At 40.4% G+C, this 27,981-nt stretch overlaps 2 protein-coding genes across 5 annotated transcripts in view; both read left to right on the plus strand.

The window, feature by feature from the left end:
- Positions 1 to 22,088, plus strand: part of MAMDC2 (MAM domain containing 2) — a 182,428-nt gene extending 160,340 nt beyond the window's left edge. Inside the window, exons 12-14 of one of the 4 annotated variants that reach the window (XM_002819853.6) lie at positions 13,423 to 13,682; positions 20,849 to 20,933; positions 21,067 to 22,088. In XM_002819853.6, coding sequence (XP_002819899.3) covers positions 13,423 to 13,682; positions 20,849 to 20,933; positions 21,067 to 21,131 — 410 coding nt within the window. In that variant the 3' untranslated portion in view covers positions 21,132 to 22,088. Of the gene's footprint in view, positions 1 to 10,462; positions 12,779 to 13,422; positions 13,683 to 19,283; positions 19,394 to 20,848; positions 20,934 to 21,066 lie in introns of those variants that run through there. The other 3 variants (XR_010136520.1, XM_054520030.2, XM_054520031.2) reach the window with 3 other exon arrangements.
- LOC103891470 (large ribosomal subunit protein eL24-like) lies at positions 12,231 to 12,809 on the plus strand. The gene has a single exon (XM_063714242.1). It carries the CDS (start codon positions 12,246 to 12,248, stop codon positions 12,582 to 12,584), a length of 339 nt encoding a protein of 112 aa, XP_063570312.1. The 5' UTR covers positions 12,231 to 12,245; the 3' UTR covers positions 12,585 to 12,809.
- Positions 22,089 to 27,981: the final 5,893 nt, after the last annotated feature.

Genomic DNA, 27,981 nt, shown 5'->3' on the forward strand with positions numbered 1-27,981 from the left:
GATTATACTTTAAGTTCTAGGGTACATGTGCACAACGTACAGGTTTGTTACATATGCATACATGTGCCATGTTGGTGTGCTGCACCCATTAACTCGTCATTTACATTAGGTATAACTCCTAATGCTATCCTTCCTCCCTCTCCCCACCCCATGACAGGCCCCGGTGTGTGATGTTCCCCACCCTGTGTCCAAGTGTTCTCATTGTTCAATTCCCACCTATGAGAACATGCAGTGTTTGGTTTTCTGTCCTTGCGATAGTTTGCTGAGAATGATGGTTTCCAGCTTCATCCATGTCCCTACAAAGGACATGAACTCATCCTTTTTTATGGCTGCATAGTATTCCATGGTGTGTATCTGCCACATTTTCTTAATCCAGTCTATCATTGTTGGACATTTGGGTTGGTTCCAAGGTTTTGCTATTGTGAATAGTGCCACAATAAACATACGTGTGCAGGTGTCTTTATTGCAGTATGCTTTATAATCTTTTGGGTATATACTCAGTAATGGGATGGCTGGATCAAATGGTATTTCTAGTTCTAGATCCTTGAGGAATCGCCACACTGTCTTCCACAATGGTTGAACTAGTTTACAGAACCACCAGCAGTGTAAAAGTGTTCCTATTTCTCCACATCCTCTCCAGCACCTGTTGTTTCCTGACTTTTTAATGATCTCCATTCTAACTGGTGTGAGATGGTATCTCATTGTGGTTTTGATTTGCATTTCTCTGATGGCCAGTGATGATGAGCATTTATTCATGTGTCTGTTGGCTGCATAAATGTCTTCTTTTGAGAAGTGTCTGTTCATATCCTTCACCCACTTTTTGATGGGGTTGTTTGTCTTTTTCCTTGTTAATTTGTTTTAAGTTCTTTGTAGATTCTAGATATTAGCCCTTTGTCAGATGGGAAGATTCTAAAAATGTTCTCCCATTCTGTAGGTTGCCTGTTCACTCTGATGGTAGTTTTTTTTGCTGTGCAGAAACTCTTTAGTTTAATTAGATCCCATTGGTCAATTTTGGCTTTTGTTGCCATTGCTTTTGGTGTTTTAGACATGAAGTCCTTGTCCATGCCTATGTCCTGAATGGTAATGCCTAGGTTTTCTTCTAGGGTTTTTATGGTTTTAGGTCTAACATTTAAGTTTTTAATCCATCCTGAATTAATTTTTGTATAAGGTGTAAGGAAGGGATCCAGTTTCAGCTTTCTACATATGGCTAGCCAGTTTTCCCAGCACTATTAAACAGGGAAACCTTTCCCCATTTCTTGTTTTTGTCAGGTTTGTCAAAGATCAGATGGTTGTAGATGTGTGGTATTATTTCTGAGGGCTCTGTTCTGTTCCATTGATCTATATCTCTGTTTTGGTACCAGTACCATGCTGTTTTGGTAAATGTAGCCTTGTAGTATAGTTTGAAGCCAGGTAGCGTGATGCCTCCAGCTTTGTTCTTTTGGCTTAGGATTGACTTGGTGATGCGGGCTCTTTTTTGGTTCCATATGAACTTTAAAGTAGTTTTTTCCAATTCTGTGAAGAAAGTCATTGGTAGCTTGATGGGGATGGCATTGAATCTATAAATTACCTTGGGCAGTATGGCCATTTTCACGATATTGATTCTTCCTATCCATGAGCATGGAATGTCCTTCCATTTGTTTGTGTCCTCTTTTATTTCATTGAGCAGTGGTTTGTAGTTCTCCTTGAAGAGGTCCTTCACATCCCTTGTAAGATGGATTCCTAGGTATTTTATTCTCTTTGAAGCAATTGTGAATGGGAGTTCACTCATGATTTGGCTCTCTGTTTGTCTGTTATTGGTGTATAGGAATGCTTGTGATTTTTGTACATTGATTTTGTATCCTGAGACTTTGCTGAAGTTGCTTATCAGCTTAAGGAGATTTTAGGCTGAGACAATGGGATTTTCTAAATATACAATCATGTCATCTGCAAACAGGCACAATTTGACTTCCTCTTTTCCTAATTGAATACCCTTTATTTCTTTGTCTTACCTGACTGCCCTGGCCAGAACTTCCAACACTATGCTGAATAGGAGTGGTGAGAGAGGGCATCCCTGTCTTGTGCCAGTTTTCAAAGGGAATTCTTCTAGGTTTTGCCCATTCAGTATGATATTGGCTGTGGGTCTGTCATAAATAGCTTTTATTATTTTGAGATATATCCCACCAATACCTAGTTTATTAAGAGTTTTTAGCACAAAGGGCTGCTGAATTTTGTCAAAGGCCTTTTCTGCATCTATTGAGATAATTATGTGGTTTTTGTCTTTGGTTCTGTTTATATGATGGATTACGTTTATTGATTTGTGTATGCTGAACCAGGCTTGCATCCCAGGGATGAAGCCCACTTGATCATGATGGATAAGCTTTTTGATGTGCTGCTGGATTCGGTTTGCCAGTATTTTATTGAGGATTTTTCCATTGATGTTCATCAGGGATATTGGTCTAAAATTCTCTTTTTTGTTGTGTCTCTGCCAGGCTTTGGTATCAGGATGATGTTGGCCTCATAAAATGAGTTAGGGAGGATTCCCTCTTTTTCTGTTGTTGGAATAGTTTAAGAAGGAATGGTACCAGCTCCTCTTTGTACCTCTGGTAGAATTTGGCTGTGAATCTGTCTGGTCCTGGGCTTTTTTTGGTTGGTAGGCTATTAATTATTGCCTCAATTTCAGAGTCTGTTATTCCTCTATTCAGGGATTCAACTTCTTCCTGGTTTAGTCTTGGGAGGGCATATGTGTTGAGGAATTTATCCATTTCTTCTAGATTTTCTAGTTTATTTGCATAGAGGTGTTTATAGTATTCTCTGATGGTAGTTTGTATTTCTGTGGGATCATTGGTGATATCCCCTTTTTCATTTTTTATTGCATCTATTTGATTCTTGTCTGTTTTCTTCTTTATTAATCTTGCTAGAGGTCTATCAATTTTGTTCATCTTTTCAAAAAACCAGCTCCTGGATTCACTGATTTTTTGAAGGGTCTTTCGTATCTCTATCTCCTTCAGTTCTGCTCTGATCTTAGTTATTTCTTGCCTTCTGCTAGCTTTTGAATGTGTTTGCTCTTGCTTCTCTAGTTCTTTTAATTGTGATGTTAGGGTGTCAATTTTAGATCTTTTCTGCTTTCTCTTGTGGGCATTTAGTGCTATAAATTTCCCTCTACACACTGCTTTAAATGTGTGCCAGAGATTCTGGTATGTTGTGTCTTTGTTCTCATTGGTTTCAGAGAACATCTTTATTTCTGCCTTCATTTTGTTATATACCCAGCAGTCATTCAGGAGCAGGTTGTTCAGTTTCCATGTAGTTGAGCAGTTTTGAGTGAGTTTTTAAATCCTGAGTTCTAGTTTGTCTGCACTGTGGTCTGAGGGACAGTTTGTTATAATTTCTGTTCTTTTACATTTGCTGAGGAATGGTTTACTTCCAACTATGTGGTCAATTTTGGAATAAGTGTGATGTGGTGCTGAGAAGAATGTATATTCTGTTGATTTGGGGTGGAGAGTTCTGCAGATATCTATTAGGTCTGCTTGGTGCAGAGCTGAGTTCAATTCCTGGATATCCTTGTTAACTTTCTGTCTCGTTGATCTGTCTAATGTTGACAGTGGGGTGTTAAAGTCTGCCATCATTATTGTATGAGTCTAAGTCTCTTTGTAGGTCTCTAAGGACTTGCTTTATGAATCTGGATGCTCCTGTATTGGGTGCATATATATTTAGGATAGTTACCTCTTCTTGTTGAATTGATCCCTTTACCATTATGTAATGGCCTTTGTCTCTTTTGATCTTTGTTGTTTTAAAGTCTGTTTTATCAAAGACTAGGATTGCAACCCCTGCCTTTTTCTTGTTTTCCATTTGCTTGGTAGCTCTTCCTCCATCCCTTTATTTTGAGCCTATGTGTGTCTTTGCACGTGAGATGGGTCTCCTGAATACAGCACACTGATGGGTCTTGACTCTATCCAATTTGCCAGTCTGTGGCTTTTAATTGGAGCATTTAGCCCATTTACATTTAAGGTTAATATTGTTATATGTGAATTTGATCCTGTCATGATGTTAGCTGGTTATTTTGTTCATTAGTTGATGCAGTTTCTTCCTATCATTGATGGTCTTTACAATTTGGCATGTTTTTGCAGTGGCTGGTACTGGTTGTTCCTTTTCATGTTTAGTGCTTCCTTCAGGAGCTCTTGTAAGACAGGCCTGGTGGTGACAAAATCTCTCAGCATTTGTTTGTCTGTAAAGGATTTTATTTCTCCTTCACTTATGAAGCTTAGGTTGGCTGGATATGAAATTCTGGGTTGAAAATTCTTTTCTTTAAGAATGTTGAATATTGGCCCCCACTCTCTTCTGGCTTGTAGAGTTTCTGCTGAGAGATCAGCTGTTAGTCTGATGGGGTTCCCTTTGTGGGTAACCCAATCTTTCTGGCTGCCCTTAACATTTTTCCTCCATTTCCACTTTGGTGAATCTGACAATTACGTGTCTTGGGATTGCTCTCGAGGAGTATCTTTGTGGTATCTGAATTTCCTGAATTTCTATGTTGGCTTGCCTTGGTAGGTTGGGGAAGTTCTCTTGGATAATATCCTGAAGAGTGTTTTCCAACTTGGTTCCATCCTCCCCATCACTTTCAGGTACACCAATCAAATGTAGATTTGGTCTTTTGACATAGTCCCATATTTCTTGGAGGCTTTGTTCATTTCTTTTTACTCTTTTTTTCTCTAAACTTCTCTTCTCACTTCATTTCATTTATTTGATCTTCAATCACTGATACCCTTTCTTCCATTTGATCGAATCGGCTAGTGAAGCTTGTGCATGCATCACATAGGTCTCGTGCCATGGTTTTCAGCTCCATCAGGCCATTTAAGGTCTTCTCTGTACTGTTTATTCTAGTTAGCCATTCATCTAATCTTTTTTCAAGGTTTTTAGCTTCTTTGCGATGGGTTCAAACATCCGCCTTTAGCTATTAGTTATTACCGATCGTCTGAAGCCTTCTTCTCTTAACTCGTCAAAGTCATTCTCCATCCAGCTTTGTTCTGTTGCTGATGAGGAATACGTTCCTCTGGAATAGAAGAGGTGCTCGATTTTTAGGATTTTCAGCTTTTCTGCTCTTGTTTCTCCCTATCTTTGTGGTTTTATCTACCTTTGGTCTTTGATGATGGTGACGTACAGATGGGGTTTTGGTGTGGATGTCCTTTCTGTTTGTTAGTTTTCCTTCTAACAGTTAGGACCCTCAGCTGCAGGTCTGTTGGAGTTTGCTGGAGGTCCACTCCAGACTGTTTGCCTGGGTATCAGCAGCGGAGGCTGCAGAACAGCAAATATTGCAGAATGGCGGATGTTGCTGCCTGATCATTCCTCTGGAAGCTTTGTCTCAGAGGGGCACCTGGCAGTATTAAGTGTCAGTTGGCCCCTACTGGGAGGTGTCTCCCAGTTAGGCTACTTGGGGGTCAGGGACCCACTTGAGGAGGCAGTCTGTCTGTTCTCAGATCTCAAACTCCATGCTGGGAGAACCACTACTCTCTTCAAAGCTGTCAGACTGGGACGTTTAAGTCTGCAGAAGTTTCTGCTGCCTTTGTTCAGCTATGCCCTGCCCCCACAGGTGGAGTCTACAGAGGCAGGCAGGCCTCCTTGAGCTGTGGTGGGCTCCACCCAGTTGGACCTTCCTGGCTGCTTTGTGTACCTACTCAAGCCTCAGCAATGGCAGATGCCCCTTCCCCAGCTTTGCTGCCGCCTTGCAGTTCAATCTCAGACTGCCGTGTTAGCAGTGAGCAAGGCTCTGTGGGTGTGGGACCCTCTGAGCCAGGCACGGGATATAATCTCCTGGTGTGCCATTTGCTAAGACTGTTGGAAAAGTGCAGTATTAGAGTGGGAGTGTCCTGATTTTCCAGGCTTCCCTTGTCACAGCTTCCCTTGGCTAGGAAAGGGAATTCTGTGACCCCTTGCGCTTTCCGGGTGAGGCGATGCCCCACCCTGCTTCGGCTCACACTCCATGGGCTGCATCCACTGTCCAATAAGCCCCAGTGAGAAGAACCTAGTGCCTCAGTTGGAAATGCAGAAATCACCTGTCTTCTGCCCGTCGCTCACGCTGGGAGCTGTAGACTGTAGCTGTTCCTATTTGGCCATCTTGCAACCTCCTCCCCATATTTTATGGTACTAAATACAAAGGTTTGTGGAACTGGAAATCTTAGTGAATAGTTTCAGCCTGATACCTGTGGCCCAAGGGCACATAAACTGAAAGCATAGTAGGCTTCAGGAGTCACATCTGTAGAGATGTGTGTGGTCCAAAGAACAGATGTTAGAGGAGGCTGTGCAGGCCATCCCTGATTTAGTTAGAGTCCAAACCTGTTGGGCAGAACTGGTCAATCAGACTAGTGCTTCACCCTGACAAACTAAATGAATTAGTCCATTGTGCCCATGAAAGAAAGAAGTCAATCGAATGATCCTGGGGATAATTAAGAGGTTTCCTCTCTTCCAGGACCTCAGAATAATCCTGGTCAAGACTTGTACTGTTACCAGTAGGAATGCACAGCCATCATCACTAAACAAAAGACAATTCTTAGGTCATCTCTCATGATGAATTCATTGCTTCCCCTCCATTTTGAAAGGACTTCATGTTTCAGGGCCCTTAGTCTCTACTTTCCACTTTCCCAGTGACAGCATCTTTCAGCGGAGCTTTTTCCCCCCATTGAGAATTTCATCTATAGCTAAGGTCCTTTACTTTGGATTCAGGTGGGCCTTTTCAGAGCTCCAAAGCCAGGTGTGAAAATTTTTTTCTTGTCTTAAAAATTACTTTTGGGAGGAATTTTTTTTAAGTTAAATGTATTAGGGTATTGTTTCCATCTACCATGTTACTAACTTATGTGTAGGATAGCATTGGATTCCTTTGTACATAGTTAGGTGATATACTATGGTCATTTTCATGCCTTGATCTCTCTTTCCATGGAATTAAACACACCCTTCTGTTAGGATTATGTATATCTGTATTGTTTACATTGACCTGAGTTAGAAAATGTTAAAGAAAATATGTATAAAAGAAAAAGTTTCCTTTTTTTTTTTTTTTTTAAAGTATTTATTGATCATTCTTGGGTGTTTCTCAGAGAGGGGGATGTGGCAAGGTCATAGGATAATAGTGGAGAGAAGGTCAGCAGATAAACACATGAACAAAGGTCTCTGGTTTTCCTAGGCAGAGGTCCCTGCGGCCTTCCTCAGTGTTTGTGTCCCTGGGTACTTGAGATTAGGGAGTGGTGATGACTCTTAAGGAGCATGCTGCCTTCAAGCATCTGTTTAACAAAGCACATCTTGTACCGCCCTTAATCCATTTAACCCTGAGTTGACACAGCACATGTTTCAGAGAGCATGGGGTTGGGGGAAAGGCCATAGATCAACAGCATCCCAAGGCAGAGGAATTTCTCCTAGTACACAACAAAATGGAGTCTCCTATGCCTACTTCTTTCTACACAGACACAGTAACAATCTGATCTTTCTTTTCCCCAAATTTCCCCCTTTTCTTTTCAACAAAATCGCCATTGTCATCATGGCCCGTTCTCGATGGTCGCTGTCTCTTCGGAGCTGTTGGGTACACCTCCCAGATGGGGCAGCTGGGCAGAGGCGCTCCTCACTTCCCAGACGGGGCGGCCGGGCAGAGGCCCTCCTCACTTCCCAGACAGGGCGGCCGGGCAGAGGCGCTCCTCACTTCCTCCCAGATGGGGTGGCGGCCGGGCAGAGGCGCTCCTCACTTCCTCCCAGATGGGGTGGCGGCCGGGCAGATGCACTCCTCACCTCCCAGACGGGGCGGCCGGGCAGAGGCGCTCCTCACGTCCCAGACGATGCGTGGCCAGGCAGAGGTGCTCCTCACCTCCCAGACGGGGCGGCCGGACAGAGGTGCTCCTCACTTCCCAGAAGGGGCAGCTGGGCAGAGGCGCTCCTCACTTCTCAGACGGGGCGGCCGGGTAGAGGCGCTCCTCACTTCCCAGACGGAGCAGCTGGGCAGAGGCGCTCCTCACTTCCTCCCAGACGGGGTGGCAGCCGGGCAGAGGCACTTCTCACTTCCCAGACGAGGTGGCTGGGCCTAGGCACTCCTCACATCCCAGACGGGGCGGCCAGGCAGAGGCACTCTTCACATCCCAGACAATGGGCGGCCAGGCAGAGACGCTCCTCACTTCCTATACGGGATGGCGGCCGGGCAGAGGCGCTCCTCACTTCCCAGACGGGGCGGCCGGGCAGAGGGGCTCCTCACATCCTAGACGATGGGCGGCCAGGCAGAGACGTTCCTCACTTCCTAGATGGGGTGGCGGCTGGGCAGAGGCTGTAATCTTAGCACTTTGGGAGGCCAAGGCAGGCGGCTGGGAGGTGGAGGTTGTAGCAAGCCGAGATCACGCCACTGCACTCCAGCCTGGGCAACATTGAGCATTGAGTGAGTGAGACTCCGTCTGCAATCCCAGCACCTCGGGAGGCCGAGGCGGGCAGATCACTCGAGGCCAGGAGCTGGAGACCAGCCTGATCAACACGGCGAAACCCCGTCTCCACCAAAAATACAAAAACCAGTCAGGCATGGCGGCGCGTGCCTGCAATCCCAGGCACTCGGCAGGCCGAGGCAGGAGAATCACAGGAGCCGGAGGCAGGGAGGTTGCAGCGAGCTGAGATCACGGCAGTACAGTCCAGCCTCGGCAACAGAGGGAGACCGAAGAAAGAAGGGGGGAAAGGGATAGGGATGGGAGAGGGGAGAGGGGAGAGGGGAGAGGGGAGAGGGGAGAGGGGAGAGGGGAGAGGGGAGAGGGAGGAGAAAGGTTCCTTTCATCACTGAACGTGCAAAACCCCCTGTGCTTCTTGTGGACCAATTTGCTTGCCAGTGGAAGAATGAAGGTAATGAACTCAAAGAATTATCTTATGTGTTCATCTAAAAAATACTTCAGATAATGTAGAACTTGTCTGAGATGATTTGCTTTGATAAGACTTTAATTTTACCAAAACTGGGATTTGCTCTAGTTTGCCTTGGATCATCATAGTCAAGTGCATATCTCATCGCCAAGAACTTCACACATTTGGAGTGACTACGGTGGAGCCATGTGCCCTAGAAATGGTCAAATTGGTTTGTGCTTAGAGCTGTGGGAAAAAATGCATTCATTCATCCATTCAACGGATATTAATGAGCATTTACTATGTTCCAAGCACTGTTCTAGGACCTGGGAACGTGGCAGTGAACTAAACAAGAAAAAAAATCTCTGTCCTTGTGAATTCTAAAGGAAAGAGACAGGCAAACATAAAAATAAGAAAATTATACAGTACGTTAAGAGGCAATTAACTATGGAAAACATAAATTAGGGTATAGGGAATGAGGAGTGCCAGGCAAGAGGGATTGCAATTTGGAATAGTATAGTCAGAACAGGTCTAATAGAAAAGGTAACATCTGAGCAAAGACTTAAAGGACGTAAGAGAGTGAGACCTGAGAATATCTAGAGGAAGAGCCAGACTTAGCACATGCAAAGGCCTTCAGGCAGCAGCATACCTGCCATATTCCAGGAATAATACAAAGGCCAGTGTGGCCAAGCAACACAGTAAGTGAGGAGAAAGCCAGTAGGAATGAGACAGGTAAGAGAATAGGTAGGAGACTGTATGGGGTTCTAAAGCCAATTGTAAGGACTTCAGCTTTCACTCTGAAATGCTAAGCCAATGGAAGGTTTTAAATGAGTGGTATGATTTTGCTTTTGGTTTAGAAGGAGCACTATGAATACAATTTTGAGATGAGACTGCAGGGGACCAGAGTAGAAGCAGACAGAGTAGTCGGGAAGCTGTTGCATTAATCCAAGTGAGAAATGATAGCAGCTTGGACCAGGGTGATAGCAGTGAAGGTGGTAAGAAGAGAAGTGACTGGATTCTGGATATATTTTAAAGGTAGAGCCAGTGGGAATTCCTGATAGCCTTGATGTGGTGAATCAGAGAATGAGAGTAGTGGTGTGCGACTCACAGGTTTTGGGTGTCAACGACTGGACATTTAGTCTACTTCAGGCTGTTATGAAGTTGAGTTTTGAATATGTTCAGTGGGATATGTCTACCTGACAGTAAGTGGAGATGTCCATTAGACAGTTTGAACAAGTCTAGATTTCAGCAAAAAAGGTTGAAAATTTAAATTGGAGATATAACTATTTGGTATTTAAAGCCCTGAAACAAGATGAGATCATCAAGGAAGTAAGAATAGCGAAGTAAAAACTGGACCTTGGGGCACTCCAGGGTCAAAAGGTTAGGAAAGAGAGAGTGGAATTGCGAAAAAAGTGACCAGCAAAGGAGTCACCAGTGAGGAAGGAGAAAAAGCAGGAGAATACAGTATATTGCAAGCCAAGGTAAGAACGTAATTCTACTTTCTGAAGTGGTAAACCACTATGTCCAATGTTCCTGATGGTACAAAAATGACAAAGACTGAAAACTGACCACTGGAGTTCGTAATGAGGATGTCATTGGTGAGCACTGCAGAACACTGACAGGTTTTTTTGCTATTATTTTTAAGCAGATCATGGGAAAGTTGGCAGCTATGCCATTTCCCTTAAGCATGCATCTGGATGAAACTACTGCCAATGAGATGAAAAGCTGAAGTTGACTGGATGTCAAATGTAACATACCAAAGACACTCCCACAATTTCAATTTCTTATTTAAACCAATTAGCCTTCTAATTAAAATTTACTTTTGAACTGGGCTGAAATATATGTAGTCTTTAGAGTATCCTAAAGGAGGTTTTGATTTCTACTTGTTCACTGCATTCAGAAATCCCCAGCTAGTGGAGCCTATGGTGGCACCATGCCTTGTTAAAAGGCAACCTGAAGTGACAGACACAGAACTCTGCTCTGATTTTGCTTCTTTGGGGCAGCATCATTCCTTATATGTGACTGGTTGATGCAGGCCATATCCTATGAATCAGCCCAGTTTTGCAGGGTGAGAACTTTATAGTGTAAAACACTGGGGGAAGGGGTTGCACAGTGCACACAATTTATTAAGACCAACGATGCTTTCTCTCACTGTTTTAATAAGCTTATAGAACTTCTCAGATTTGTGTTTGTAGAAATAAGAAAAAGAGAATGGAGAAAGGCCTCCCAGGCACATAGAGGGGACTTCCAACCAAGTCTTGTTTGGATATCTCGATCGCCATATTTTTGGAAATGATTAATTAGAGTTCATTGATTAAACTTCAAACTATAAAGAAACCATTTCATTTGCATGTATTATTTGGGATCTCTTTATTTTTCCCCTTGATTTGGTCACCAATTTCTGCATGAAATAATGAGACATATGATACTTTGTAAAGATTACTTTTTACATCATATATGTAAAAAAATAAATCAAAATTGGTAAATGTTGGTGTTTGCTTGGGCTGCCATAACAAAATATCATAGACTAGGTGGTTTAAACAACAGAAATTTACCTCTCACAATTGTGGAGGCTGGAAAGTCCAACTTCAAGGTGCCAGCTGTTTCAGTTCCTGGTGAGGGCTCTTTTCCTAGTTTGCAGACACGCACCATCTTGCTGTGTGCCCACATGGCCTTTCTTGGTGTGTGCACCTGAAGAGAGAGAGAGAGAACAAGCTCCCTGCTGTCTCTTCTTATAAGGGCACTATTGTCATCAGGAGGGCTTTAGCCTCATGACCTCATCTAGCCCTAATTAGCTCCCCAGTGCCCCATCTCCAATTACTATCACACAAGGGGTAGGGCTTCAACATATGAATTTGGGGAGACATATACATCCATTCCAAACACAAATGTAACACCAAACAAGGCAACAAAGTTGCATGCAAACTTGCTTTGTATACTTTTCAAATAGAGGCAGTCTAAACTTTTCATCAAGTCATCAAAGGTTAATAACTACTAATGAAGAGTTCAGGGCCTTTTTTAAAATGGGCCTCAGATACACAGAATTATATTACCAGTGAATTACTCTAGAAAAGATCTCTTACATTACTATTCACATATAGTTTTACTTCAGTGACATGATAGTGATTGTTTAACACCACCTGGCTCTCTTTGGGAAGGATGTACTGACTTGTATACATGTCCAATTTCTGTAGTTTAAATAGTCCCATCATGGCCCAGTTCCAGCTACCAATGTGAAATCACCTGGAGCTGGGAGAAGATGCCTACAATGGACTATTGGAAGCCCGTAGAAGTTGGCTGCAGCACACCACTGCCTTATCTACATGCCGACTAATCCTGTTTCTGCCTGAAACCAATAAATTTAAAAATAGCAATAAAATAAAATTAGAAAAGGAAATTGGAAAGGCAATTTAAAAATATTACAGAATATGGCTCTTCGCCATCTTTTCTCTTCCCGTGGAGCCGTCGCCATGAAGGTCGAGCTGTGCAGTTTTAGCGGGTACAAGATCTACCCTGGACAGGGGAGGCACTATGCCAGGACCGACGGGAAGGTTTTCCAGTTTCTTAATGTGAAATGCGAGTTGGCGTTCCTTTCCAAGAGGAATCCCTGGCAGATAAACTGGACTGTCCTCCACAGAAGGAAGCACAAAAAGAGAGAGTCGGAAGAAATTCAAAAGAAAAGAACCCGCCTAGCAGTCAAATTCCAGAGGGCCATTACTGGTGCATCTCTTGCTGATACAATGGCCAAGAGGAATCAGAAACCTTAAGTTAGAAAGGCTCAACGAGAACAAGCTATCAGGGCTGCTAAGGAAGCAAAAAAGGCTAAGCAAACATCTAAAAAGACTGCAATGGCTGCTGCTAAGGCACCTACAAAGGCAGCACCTAAGCAAAAGATTGTGAAGCCTGTGAAAGTTTCAGCTCCCCGAGTTGGTGGAAAATGCTAAACTGGCAGATTAGATTTTTAAATAAAGATTGGATTATATTAAAAAAAATTACAGAATATGTTTTCAAAACTAAAAAGTGTCACAAAAAATTTTAGGAATTAAGCAGGACAGGAAACAAATAATGGAATATGTATGACATGTGAGCATATGTCATTATGTTATTTCTCACAATTCTGTAGCACAGGTATTAACCCTTATCTTAAAATGATGAATGTAAATTCAGAGATTATTCATTAGACCAGAATCACATAAACAACAAATATTATAGTCAAGACTTGAACCCAGATCTACCTGACTACAAAACCCACTCTCCCTCTCTCTCTCTCCAAACCAACGTCTGGAAGCTTTAGAATATTGTCCATGAATAAGTAATATAAATTCTGATGTATTAATCACTGTATCAGTGGCATAATACTGGTATATTAATTACCTCTTGTATATTAAACTGAATTATAAATCATTAAATTTAAGAAATCATTTTGCTGGTATCATTTTTGTAAGTTATTCATTCTCAGATAATATGCATTCTTCAAAATTATAAAACGCTTTATCAGTACTTTTAGTCAGATCATCTTGACTTGACACTCTGAAAGAACATTATGGAAGGAGAAATGTAATTTGTGTCCTTTTTAACAATATCTGCTTTTGCATTCACCTCAAGGCTACTACATGTACATTGAGGCCTCCCATATGGTGTATGGACAAAAAGCACGCCTCTTGTCCAGGCCTCTGCGAGGAGTCTCTGGAAAACACTGCTTGACCTTTTTCTACCACATGTATGGAGGGGGCACTGGCCTGCTGAGTGTTTATCTGAGAAAGGAAGAAGACAGTGAAGAGTCCCTCTTATGGAGGAGAAGAGGTGAACAGAGCATTTCCTGGCTACGAGCACTGATTGAATACAGCTGTGAGAGGCAACACCGGGTAAGCCAACAGAGATAAGAACTAAGCAATGGAAAACGTGTAGGAGCTTCTGATGTTCTTTCTTATTCTTGCTACCAAAGAGAATATTTTGTTCTTTTTCAGGGTCATAGATAAAGGCAGAATTAAGAGGGAGTAAACATAATTAGTCTATACATTGATTAAATCTAAGCAGTGACAGGGAGAGAAAGCTTTGAGAATTTATGCATAAAGTGATTTTCTTGCAGTTCTATGATAAAAGTATATCTATTTTTGTCTTGATACATTATGGGTGTCAAGTATATTTCTACGTATCATGCGAATCTCCAAAATGAAGTCTTTTCTTCTAAATATGGTATTACCTAATTAGTTGCAGCTGCATCTTTTACTCATCATTACTCACAAACATCTAAGAGCTTTTGCCTTAAGCCTCTATTTAACAGTGAGTATGGTCCAGAGTAAGTTTTTTTTTTTTTTAATGCCTCTGCCTCCATCACTGCATTGATGCAAAAGAAACTGAGAGACTTGATCCTTAGTCCTGGGTCTCCCCCAGGTCCTCTCATGTGCTATAGAAGATGTCCATCCTAGATGTTCTCTATCATAAAGGAATCTGGGCAGCAATAGGAAACATCCTTTTAAATTCTAGTAGGTAGGGGCTGAACAGCCAGTCTAGCCTGGAGAACCACACCTGCCTTCTGATAGCCACAGATTTTACCTGCCTACCACGAGCCAAAGCTCCAGAAAGCTGTGGGAGATAACCTTCAGATTTCTGACTGTTCTCAAAATTGCTCTGTAGAATTCTCAAGTGTGACCTCCAACTAAAGGCACACCTTCCTACTCATTCTTACTTCTGGCTGATAAACCTCCTGGACCAGCACTCTGTGTCTTTAACCACTGGCTGCCTTGTCTAAACCCAGATCTTCCTGGGAAGAGATATCCAAATTAAGGGTTTTATTTTGCACCAACCTATGACCAAAAATAATTTTCTACAGATATAAATTGGAAGGAATTGCAGAAGCTCAGATGGCCAAAGTGCAGTGCAGTCAAAGGTGCTACATTGTTAAAGAGCAAATGACAGGGAAGATGAGCCATTATCTGGGAAAGGCCCATTATCCCAACATGGATAAACATATAGACATTTGGCAAAGAATAACAGGTAGCTTCAGGAATAATTTTATAGTGATTTAATGTCTGTTCGAAAGAAGAAAGTGGATGGCTCAGGAACTTACTAATATAATTGATCATTATTCGGAGATGATGGATTAATTTTGTTAAGCTATTAGGGTACTCCTTCTGTATTCAAATGGTTCTCAAAGTTTGGTCCAGGTACCAGCAGCATCAGCAATACCTGAAATGCAAATTCACTTGAAACACAAATTCACTTAAAATGCAAATTCTCAGGTCCCACTTTAAAACGAATGAATCAGAAACTGAGGATTTGGGGGCTCCAGAAATCTGTTTTAATAAGCCCTCCCGGTGAATCTGATGCATGCTAAAGGCAAAGAATCTCTATGCTAGACTAAATGAATCTAAATCTTTGGGGGTGACACCTGAGCATTGATTTTTTATTTAACTCTCAAGCGATACTGATGCACAAGTGCTCTAAGATTTGAGTTCTGGGGACAGGTAACTTCTCAGCATCTAGGCCTTGGGGATCACACACATGGCCTTGCATATAATAGACTTACTGGGGAGGTAGTTATTTGAAATGTTTTTTGAGTACAGAGTAGTGTGGCATCTGAAATGGCATTTAGGGCTCTTCAAATGATGCAGAATAGCCCTGGAGACTTCCAGCTCACAGTCTGGGAAGAAGACTCCAGAATCCTCCCCCTTGGCTTAGAATGGAACAGATAAGAATCTCCTCTAGGTTAGTGATTCCCTCAGGAATCCAAATGATGGCAGGGAGACCAGGCTGAACTAGTTGCTCCAAAACATCCTAGTGTCTAATAAAACAGATATACTCATGTGCACATAGATCAGCCATCTGCTACATGCCAGGCACTTACAGTGCTAAGAGCTGTACGTAAGTTCTTTCAACTGATCCTATTTCCCCATTTTACAGGTGGGGAAAAGTAAATGTCTGGCTGATAAGTGGCTGAATGAGAACCAGATCTGCATGGTTCCAAAGTTTGTATCCCTAAGCCACTGTTCTACACTGCCTCCTATCATAGAAGCTCCAAAATAATCCTCATTGGCCTGATGGTCACAAGCACTGCATGATTTTGGAGATATCTTTTACTCTCTGAGAGAGTTTATACATTCTCAAAATGGGGTAATAATTCCTAGTCAGCTGTGCTGACATTGCCAGAGTTAGAGAGTCAAAGGAGATTATGTATGTGAAAGGGTTTTATAAACTTTAAAGTATCAAAATATTAACACTGTTCTAACAATATATTCTCACCTAAGTCTCCCTAGTCACTAATTCATATCACTAAGGCAGAAATGGTATTCTCAACAGCTACATCAGGCATCCAGACTGAGCTCCTGTTGTTTGAGACCAAAATATCTCATCTTAATAAGTATGTGTTGTCCATTTACTATTCTAGGTGCTGAAGATACTGCAATGAATGTAATATATAAAGTTCTTATTTGTTAGGAATTTACATTCTAGTGGGGAGTAGGTAGAAAATGCAAGCCAAGGCCGGGAACAGTGGCTCACATCTGTAATCCCAGGACTTCGGGAGGCCGAGGTGGGAGGATTCCTTGAGGCCAGGAGTTTGAGATCAGCCTGGCAACATATTGAGACCCTGTCTCTAAAAAGAAAAGCAAGCGAAACAACAAATATATATATATATACACACACACACATATACATATATATATATAGAGAGAGAGAGAGAGAAAGAGAGAGAGAGAAACATCAGATAATAAGTGCTATGAAGAAGTCAAGCTGAGCTCATGGAAGCAGAGAGTAGAATGATGGTTACCAGAGGCTGGGGGAAGCAGGAGCAGGGAATGGGGAGTTGTTGGTCAAAGGCTGCAAAGTTTCAGACAGACAAGAGGAATATGTTTTTGAGATTTGTTGAACAGAGGATGACTATAGTCAATAACGTATTGTATATTTCAAAATAACTAAGAGAGTAAATTTCACATCTTACCACAAAAAGTGATAAATAAGTGAGGTAATGGATATGTTAATTAGCTTGAGTTAATCATCCCACATTTTGTGTGTGTGTATATATATATATATTACATTGTACCCCATAAAGGTATAAAATTGTGATTTATCAATTAAAAATAATATTAAGAAGAAGAGGAAGGAAAATAGGAAGAAGTCAAGTTGATCAAGTGGTGAGGTCAAAGAAGTATTGTGATAATCATGAAAATCCTTAGAAGGTGTGGTAAAGTTTGAAATTTGTTCCAAAAGCAGTAAGAAGCCATCATACAGCTTTAAGGTAATATTATCTGATTTCGAAATGATCACTCCAGCTACTGTGTGTAAAGTATACTGCAATGGGACAAGGAGACTTTGGGGGCTGCTGCAGTAGCCCTGGCAAGAGGAGTGATGGCTTAGGCTATGCAGCAGAGGTGAGGAGATGTCATCAGAAGCCCACGAGACTTCTTATGTATAGAATGTGGAGTCTGAGGGAAAGAGAGACACCAAGATGACTCCAAAGCTTTTGGCATGCGCAATTGCTAAAATGAATTGAGATATCATTTATTGAGATGAGGAAGACTTGAGACAGAGCAGACCTGGAGTGAGGGCAGTGTGTGCAGGAAGAAAATTAATAGACTTCTGGGGGGACATGTTAAGTTTTTTATGTCTATTAGAAATCCAAATGGTTGTAAGTAAATAATAGGATAGGATATGAGATGAGTTCAGGGAAGAGAACAGAGTTAGGGAAGTAAATGTGTACAGCATCAATGGGAGTGGGCAGGTAGAGATGGTATTTAGAGTGTGATAGTACTGCTGCCATTTGAGATTGATCCTATGGGGAAAATATGTGGGTGGCCTCCTAAAGGCATTCCACTCATTAGATTATCCCTGTGGGAAAAAGAAATGCATCAAACGGCAAATTTTTAATCATGCTCCTTCCTAAGGGATTTATTAGTGCTAAGCAGAAACTGACTCACTATTGATCAAAAGCACAAAATCATTCTATTTCCTTTGGATTCCCTGATTACCCCTCCTCCCCTGCTTTCATGACTTTTCCTCCTTGGTTTCTTAGATTTTGATGCCATTGAAGTAAAGTGTTATACAAATTCCAAGCTCACTGAAATATTTACATCAGTCATATTATTAATTATACTGCCTAACAGTTACTAGGAATTTCCATGCACTGCATACCCAGCTAAGACTCAGGTTGGCCGGGTGCGGTGGCTTTCACCTATAATCGCAGCACTTTGGGAGGCTGAAGTGGGGGGATTTCTTGAGCCCAGGAATTTGAGACCAGCCTAGGCAGCATGGCAAAACCCTGTCTCCTCTAAAAATACAAAAATTAGCCAGGTGTGGTGGTGCATGCCTGTAGCCCCAGCTACTAGGGCGCCTAAGGCAGTAGGATCACTTGAGCCTAGGAGGCAGAGGTTGCAGTGAGCTGAGATCACACCACTGCACTCCAGCCTGAGAGCAAGACTCTGTCTCAAAACAAAAAAAAGACTCAGGTCTCCAAATCTTCTTGTTTATGATGCCCACAGTAATTTTTTCTTGGTGCCGCAATACCAAAAGAAACACCCAACAGTTTCATATATTAAGTATCTGGATTCAAACAACTTAAGTATTTGTGTTCTAACAACTTAGTAGCCATCTGAAAAAATACTTAAAATAAAAATTAAGATTTTATCTGATTATTAACCAAAATTATGTACTAATAGAATGTATATACCTGTTGGGCACAAACTTCCCAAACCTTGGAATCAGATTGGATACACTACCCTTATTTTATGTTCCACATTGATTTCTACACAATGCTTGCTTTTAATTGCAGCAGCTACCAAAAAACTCAGCTCTATGAAGATATGTTATCAAAAGGAATACAGGTCAATCCCATGTTAAAACTTCGAATGACATTGAGCTAGCAGTTCACATGGTGTCTGCTAAGTATTGAATATTGCCATGTTTCCCTTAAAATTTCAAACTATCCACGGCACCCCGTGAATGTACTTGGGCACCCTGGGGCACCTCAGCACACACTTTGGGAACCAAGGACATATATTATCTTATTTAATCCTACATTTGTTATGTCTATTATCTAAATAAACAAGTATTTATTCAGTAGCTATTTGATTTGGACAGATTTGGTTAGTCTTAAAGTGCAAAGATAAGTCAGATTAATCCTATTGTCAATGTAGAAAAAGAAGAGGTACTACTACATATTTATAATACAAGGGGGAAATCATAGTACTATAAAATGGTGATCACTACTGTATTAAGAAAATTCAGAGGAGAAAGTTGTATAAAATCAAGTGTCTGGCCAAATCATAGACTATTCAGAATATAATTCCTTCAGGTAATTTTATTACTCTTTTCATTACAGACTTGAAGGCCAAAAAAAACATATTGTTGTTCAGAGAACCAAAATGCTTATTATCTGCACTCAGGTGTCCTTTTATCTAGATGTGTTAGAACATTTTTTCCCTCTTCTTGCCATTTATTTGGATTCTTATTTAGCATTGTGTATTAATCAGGGTTCTCCAGAGAAACCGAACCAGTAGAGGAGAAAGAGAGAGACAGACACAGAAGGTGAGAGAGAGATATGAAAGGGGATGTATTATGGAAATTGGCTCATATAATTATGAAGGCTGAGATGCTATATACAAGCATCTCATTGTATATAGCAAAGGTTCCCATTGCTATATACAAGATGGAGAACCAGGAAAGCTGGTACCATAGCTCAGTCCAAATCCCAAGGCCTGAGAACTAGAGAAGCCGATGGTATAACTATTAGTCTACAGCCAAAGGCCTGAGAACCTAGGGTGCCACTGGTACAATTCCAGAAGTCTGAAGACTGAAGAACCTAGAGTTCTGATGTCCAAGGGCAGAAGCAGATAGGTGTCCCAGTTACAGAAGAGAGAGCAAACTTGCTTCTCCTCTGCCTTTTTGTTCTATCTGCATCCTCAACCAATTTGATGGTCCCCACTCACATTGGGTGAGGACAGATCTTCCTTTCTCAGTCCACCAATTCAAACGCCAATCTCTTTCAGAAACACCCTCACATACATACTGAGAAATAATGCTTTACCAGCAATGTGGGTATCCCTTAACCCAGTCAAGTTGACACCTAAAATCCACCATCACGAGTTGGATCCTTAGAATTTTTATTGACAGTATTTTGCCACCAGTCTGTCATTAAAGCATCTTTGAAACATTGATTTCAAGATAACTTTATAAACATATTATTTAATTTATATTCTTTAATTTTAGGGAGGGTTTAAATAAAATTTGTTTAAGGGCTTTCTTATTTGATTTAAATTATAAACTACTCCAATGAAGACTCATTTGCTTATAAAATAAATAGAGTAAATGTGTCTTCTGAACAACTTTCATTACCCATGGGCCTCCCTGGACTATTCAGTAATTTGTTAACCATTGTAGGGACAGCCTTAGAGCTGGTTAAGTAATCTATTTTTCCTACAACCACAATATCTGATCAGTTATTTTCTTCTCAGAATCTGAAGTTATAAAACTGATTCTCTCTTCTGCCTGAGCTGTGTCTTTGATGTTATGGGTATTTAACATAAGTGAACCATTATCTTTGGTAAACTTCATTATTATGCTTTTCTGTTCACACATGGGTATCATCAGTCATATTAAATTTTTCCACCTAGTAGCAGTATCAAAGGTAGATTTATGGAGTGCTAAAGGAAATTTAAGTTTCTGAGCCCCTTACTTTCACAGACCCTGTGTGAGTGCTGGAAGATGCTGGGAGAAGAGTGTTCCAATTGGGAAGAGGAAACCAGGTTACCACCAAGAAGCATTTCTAGGCAAGCATTTCTGGGAAATTGCCTAAAGAGATCTCAGAAGACAGGGACCTGAATCTTCAAGCCTTCAGTAATTTATTGTGTTTCTTCAAATTCCAAATAAATATTCTCTTTAATACCTAGATTTCAATTTGTAATTTGGTATCCTTTTCCTTAAAGGGATCCTCAAGAGCAATCTAAGTTTTTATATCTACAAAGCCTGGATCTGACCTGACCAGCACTGTATTATCAGGATGATTCTATTTCTAAATTCAAACATATTATTCTTTCAGATAATTTTTGAAGCCATTCGAGGAATATCGATAAGAAGTGATATTGCCATTGATGATGTTAAATTTCAGGCAGGACCCTGTGGAGGTAATATTTTTTCCCAGTCATATAAGCTTGACTGAAAATGGACTTTGCAATACTGTCTCAAACTACAAGAATACAAATTAAATATTTTTCTATAATAAAAATACTGTTATTGTATATTTGTCTTTCCTGACAGAAATGGAAGATACAACTCAACAGTCATCAGGATATTCTGAGGACTTAAATGAAATTGAGTATTAAGAAATGATCTGAATTGGATTAACTAGACAAAAACCATACCTCTCTTCAATCAAAATGAAAACAAAGCAAATGAATACTGGACAGTCTTAACAATTTTATAAGTTATAAAATGACTTTATGGCACCCTCTTTCATTACTTTTGCAAAAACATACTGACTCAGGGCTTTTTTTTTCTTTTTGCATATGACAACTGTTACTAGAAATACAGGCTACTGGTTTTGCATAGATCATTCATCTTAATTTTGGTACCAGTTAAAAATACAAATGTACTACATTGTAGTCATTTTAAAGTACACAAATAAAGGGCACAATCAAAATGAGATGCACTCATTTAAATCTGCATTCAGTGAATGTATTGGGAGAAAAATAGGTCTTGCGGGTTTCCTTTTGAATTTTAAGTATCATAAATATTTTTAAAGTAAATAATATGGGGTGTCAGTAATATCTGCAGAATGAATGCAGTCTTTCATGCTAATGAGTTAGTCTGGAAAAATAAAGTCTTATTTTCTATGTTTTATTCATAGAAATGGAGTATTAATTTTTAATATTTTCACCATATGTGATAACAAAGGATCTTTCATGAATGTCCAAGGGTAAGTCAGTATTAATTAATGCTGTATTACAAGGCAATGTTACCTTCTTTATTTCCCCTTTGAACTACCTTTGAAGTCATTATGAGCACATGGATAGAAACTGAACTTTTTTTTTGTAAAGCAAGCTTAAAATGTTTATGTATACATACCCAGCAATTTTTATAAATGTGTTAAACAATTTTACTGATTTTTATAATAAATATTTTGGTAAGATTTTGAATAATATGAATTCAGGCAGATATACTAAACTGCTTTTTATTTACTTGTTTAGAAAATTGTATATATATGTTTGTGTATCCTAACAGCTGCTATGAAATTATAAAATGACCTAATAAAAATAATTTGAAAATCTTTTCACTAGCAATTAACTCATTTCTACATTATTTGTCTTTATCAGAGTATCTTCACTACAAAACTGCAGATTCTAATTTGAATCTCTACTCTGCCACAACAAAATGCTTAATTAAGCCTTTTTATTAGTGACATAAGCACTCTATACATTAATATAATAATTATTACTTTTTTCTCTTAATTTTCCCTTACCTCTTTTTTCTCCACTGATACAATAATTTTTATAGCATGCTTTATTTCACATAGACAATCTCAATTTTTTATCTCATTAGAATGTAAACTCTATATCCTAACATAGAGTACAACATTTCTTGCTGTTTTGTTTACTTTTGTATTCTCAGTACCCAGAAAGTGTCTGGTATAGTAAGTGTGCAACAAAAAAATACTTGAATGAATGAATGTCTTTCCCACTTCTGTGAGATGGAAATATTTTAGCCCTTTCACAGATAAGGAAACAGAGTCTCAAAAGAGTGAAGAAATTACTCAAGATTTTGTATCTGTTAAATGGAGGAATTTAAGAGTCTGGTCTGATTCAAAGGCTCATACCTCTTTACTACTTTAGCCAAAAGCCCATTGTTTTCTTGAAGTTGGGAGGGTTTCCCACTCAAGAGTGTCCAAACTCATAAATTAATCTATTAAGAGCATTATCTTTCTGAATGCAAAGAAAACAAAAAAATTCTCAGCTATACAAAATAAATATTCTGAAGTTTACGGAGAAAATAAAATTTTATAATTAAACAAAATTTTGCAAATCAAATTCTTTCTATTTATGATTAACTGCCTATAGTGGAGGAAATCCCTAAACAGAGCTGAAACATTGGGGAAGGAAGATTTCAAGATGTTGACCTATTCAGCTACGTACTAGGCCAGGCATCATAATTCCTCCAAAGCATTATTCCTGTCCAGAGCTACAGTTATATTTGCTGAATTAAGGAGTGAAGATTGCATATTCAAGACTCAACACAGTATCTGGTACCTAGTAAGGGGGTTATAATATGTGGTGAGTGAATAAAGTCATTCACCAGCCTCCTTGCTGGTGACATAAATCCATAGTAATAATCACAGCTAACATTTGTTGAATACTATTTTCAGACATTGTTCAAAAAGTCTGTTTTGCTGACACACCTGTGTTCTTATCCTTACAAGGTCGCCTCCTGAACGTGCCAGCTCTCCTACCAGCTCCATCCTCAATGTCAATTTATACTCTAGGCAAAGATTCCAAGTTTCCCTCTTTCAAGAGGATTTATTGGCTACCAAAATTGCCTCTAAGGTTACTAAACCGGGAATCCTACTAGGGATGCCAACTTTGGAAATTGGGGGAAAAGAGGTGGGGGTTGGGGTACTGGATATTGGCTTAGGGCAGAAAAGGAGGTAATTCTTTCAGTTGTTGCTAAGAAACAACCTGAAGTTAATCTAAGAGAAAAAAGGGAGGTGTAAAGTGAGCTGCTTAACTCACCTTCCCTCATTTATGCTTCTTTGACAAAATTCAATTGTTTGATGCTTCTTTTCCCTTTCCAGGTTGCCTTTGGCATTCATTTCAACTATATTTCACCTTCATTTTAACTATATTTCGCATGGATGAATACATGGAAGGATAGTAAGCACAGTATAGGTTTCTCAGGTTTAGAAATGCCCAGGGAGAAGAAATGCTAGCTAACAGATACTGCTTAACAATTTAAGCCCAGTGTTGGCTTTTATTGCAATTCTCAGCAGCACCTAAACACACAAGTGCTTCAAAAAGAAATTGCTTTCTCACACAGATTGCCTTCTCTCCTATAATTTCCTGTCTAGGATGGAGATTATTTGTGTATAGAAGGGAGTGAAGGACTGAATACTGAGAAAATAGTGCCTGTGATGCAGGGTCTGGTTTAATATGGAGGAAGAAAAGGTTCAACAAAGATTTCTTGAGAAATCTATGCTCCAGGCATTGTATGGAGCATGGGGGTTACAAAAATGCTCACAGATTAGTGAGGGAGGGAGAGAGAGAAACCAGTCAACACAGTTCGGAGTGCTAAGTACAAAATGGCCATATGCCCAGGGTGTTATGGGAGGGCCTCTGGGGGGAATCTGACCTGGCAGGGCAAAGGCAGCCTGCCTCCTGGCTGCAGTCTAGGGAGAGCAGTGGAAAGCAGCAGCGCCCACTCGCACAGTGTCCCTGATGCCTTCATGTCTTCTCTCACACTCTGAGGGCTAAGACCTGGGCTCTGTGACTTCTTGGTCTCATGCCAGGGACTTGTGTGATTTAACCAGAACTGGGGAAAAAAAAAACAAAAAAACAAAAAACCCTGAGTTTTTGTAACTAATAATTCTAATGACACTGCATTTTCAACATATGGATTACTATAAAGAGGTAATACAGCACAGTGATTAAGGACCCTGTTTCTGGATTTATGCTGTCCGTTTAAATCTCGGGTCTGCCACTTACAAGCTATGTGACTGAAGGCAAGTCACTTACACCCTCTCTGACTCCTTTTCTTAGTCTGCAAAATGGGGCAAAGACTTATTCCTGCTTCTTAGAGTTGCTGCAAAGATTAAATGAGAATAATATGAGCACCTGTAACAGTCTCAGACACACAAAAGCCATTCCAGTTTATAAGGTTTCAGTGAAACTTCAGATAAATCATGGTGATTTTTATGTATTCTTTTTCTACGAAGGAATTGTGAGTTTATAGTGCCATCTTAAGGATAAAGCAAACATATAATCTTGTCATTTTATCATCTTTTTCTTTATTACTCACAGTACAACTCACTTTGACTAGTAGCTGGGTAATGCTTTCCCCTTTGTTCTTCCCATTCCACTTGCCCCTAGCAAAATCCCACTTGCCCCTAGCAAAATGTACCATTGCTAAACCTAACTTCTTGTTTATCTCCTCAAGAATGCTCACTTACTCAGTTTTGTACCCCCACTGCCTAGCATACTCAACAAAGATTTCTGGATTAAATAAACAAATGCTTAGTAAAAGCATTTCATTTAATACAAACATGCATGTAGTTTTCAAAAATCACAAGGAATATAATGGTGCTCTTTGATCCATCACAATTTCACTGGTCATTTTAATATATTTGTCCGGACATTATTCTCCCCAGATAATCCCAGCCTCTAACGTTTCATAAACAAACCAGGCTGCACCGTGAATACTTATATATTTAAAAATACACGGTGAATTCGAACCCAAATCAAAAACCCCATTGACTATAAAAAAATATGGCAAGAAAGGGTGGGGGGGAATGGAAAACAGATACATAAAGGCAGGTGAGTGAAACATCACAATGTATACCTATTGATATCATATAAACATATTGCTTATTCAAAAAATTAACAAACATGGCAAGATTTATATGCTTAAGAACATGAAGGTATTCTATGTGGCAAAATAAATTATCTAAACGCTGCCCCATTCCCCTATACACATGTGTACACATACACACACAAGACAAAACATTTAAAAATTCTTGGTGAAATTTGATGACCTTTATTGTAAATGAATACCTAAGCTGGTAAGAAAGTAAGGGAAATGTCCAGACACCCTCTGCAACCCCTCCTCTGCTTTGAAAAAGAGAACTGAAAAGCAGAGATAATAAGTACATAAGCTGACGCTATAGCTACCTGGAGGGAGGTTGTCAGTCTTGGTAACCTGGGGACTTAGGCTCTTAAACCATAAAGGGATCAGAAAAGAGCCTGCCAAGGGTGGGGAGGATAGAACAGAGACTTCGCAAATAAGCCCAAGACTCTTGAAGAGCTACATTTTTACTAAAAGGGTAAATCCAGACAATAAAATAAAAATAGAAATCTTCCTTCAGCACAGGGAGATTGGTAGGATGCCAACTCTTCTCCATTTAGACTGTGGCATGGGGGATAGAAGTTCTTCCTTGAGAATTCCTAATTATATTACACAAATTTAGAGTGCAAAATTACCCTGCCCTCATGATCTGGGAATCCACAAGCTCAAAGTTTAATGTGAGAATATGTCCCTGGCCAGTGATATTCTTGGGGCACCTGGTTGAAATTAATATAAAATTCTTTAGGGGACTATGCACTCAACCTAGGCTGTGCAGAGTTCACACATGTAAAACTGCACTAAAGAAAGACTCACAATCCAAAACTACAGAACGTTTAGTGAAAGAATCCACTAAGAGCAAAAATCAGCGGCTAAGAAACAGAAGAATTATATACCCAAGACTTCATAAGATGAAAATTGTTTGTAGACACTTTAAAACAAGTATTTTTTAAAATGATTAGAGAAAAAGATATAATGAAGCCAATACTCTATGAAAATGCAGATAGTTTTTGTTTTCATTTTTGTTTTTGTTTTGAGAGAGAGTCTTACTATGTTGCCCAGACTGGAGTACAGTGGCTATCCATAGGCACAATCATGGTGCACTATAGCCTGAAACTCTGGGCTTAAGTGATCCTCCTGCCTCAGCCTTTCAAGTAGCTGGGACTATAGGCACATGGCACTGCATCCAGCAAAAAGCAGGTAGATTTTTAACAAACCGAATAGAACTTCTGCATATAATAAATAATAGTCATAAAATTAAAAATTCAGTGTGAAAGGCAAACAAGCAATTAGGCATATCTAATAGAAAGAGAATGATGAACTGGAATACAAGGTAATAAAGCAGAGTACAGCACAGAGAGATAAAGAAACGGAAAATATGAAAAAGAATAGGAATGAGAGTCAATGTATTGAAATCAGTGACAGAAAAAGAGAATGGGGGAGAGGTAATGCTCAAAGGGAGAATATTTGAGACTGTTTCAGAATTGATTATAGATAAAAATGTTCAAAATCATGAAGTTCAGTAAATTTTGAGCAATATAAATAAAAATAAATCTATACCTAAACACTTTATGAAATTATGGAACACCAAAATCAAAGAGAAAAATGCAACCAAATTGAAAAGACAGATGAACTACAAATGAATGAAAATTAAACAAAATCTAACCCATCAATAATGAAGCAAGTGAGAAGACAGGGAAATAAAAGCCTTAAAATGTTAAGAGGAAATAATATTCAACCAGAATGAGGACGAAATCATGTCATTTTCAGATAAGAAAGAAATCATGGTATTTTTGCTGGCAAGATGGCCGAATAGGAACAGCTCCGGTCTGCAGCTCCCACTGAGATTGATGCAGAAGGCGGGTGATTTCTGCATTTCCAACTTAGGTACCTGAGTCATCTCATTGGGACTGGTTGGACAGTGGGTGCAGTCAAAGTTGGGGGAACAGAAGCAGGGTGGGGCATCACCTCACCGGGAAAGTGCAAGGGGTTGGGGAACTGCCTCTCCTAGCCAAGTAAAGCCATTAGGGACTGTACCATGCACTCAGGCCCAGATACTGCGCTTTTCCCATGTTCTTCATAACCTGCAGACTAGGAGATTCCCTCCAGTACCTACACCCTATACCACCAGGGCCCTGAGTTTACAGCACAAAACTGGGTGGCCATTTGGCAGACACCAAGCTAGTCACAGGAGTTTTTTTTCATACCCCAGTGGTGCCTGGAATGCCAGCGAGACATTCCCCTGGAAAGGGGACTGAAGCCAGGGAGCCAAGTAGTCTGGCTCAGCAGGTCCCACCCCCACGGAGCCCAGCAAGCTGAGATCCACTAGCTTGAAATTCTTGCACCAGCACAGCAGTATGAGCTCGACCTGGGATGCTCCAGCTTGGTGGTAGGAGGGGCGACCGCCATTGCTGAGGCTTAGGTAGGCAGTTTTACCTTCGCAGTGTAAAGAAAGCCGCCCAGAAATTTGAACTGGGCAGAGCCCACTGCAGCTCAGCAAGGCCACTGCAGCCAGACTGCCTTTCTAGATTCCCTCCTCTCTGAGCAGGGCATCTCTGAAAAAAAGGCAACAGCCCCAGTCAGGGACTTATAGATAAAACCCCCATCTCCCTGGGACAGAACACGTTG

The sequence above is a fragment of the Pongo abelii genome, chromosome 13 (assembly GCF_028885655.2).
Source record: "Pongo abelii isolate AG06213 chromosome 13, NHGRI_mPonAbe1-v2.0_pri, whole genome shotgun sequence".
Taxonomy (NCBI): Eukaryota; Metazoa; Chordata; class Mammalia; order Primates; family Hominidae; genus Pongo; species Pongo abelii.

Bases quoted from the DNA above. Each gene is read 5' to 3' on its own strand.
- LOC103891470 (XM_063714242.1), top strand. From the start codon at position 12,246: ATGGCTCTTCGCCATCTTTTCTCTTCCCGTGGAGCCGTCGCCATGAAG.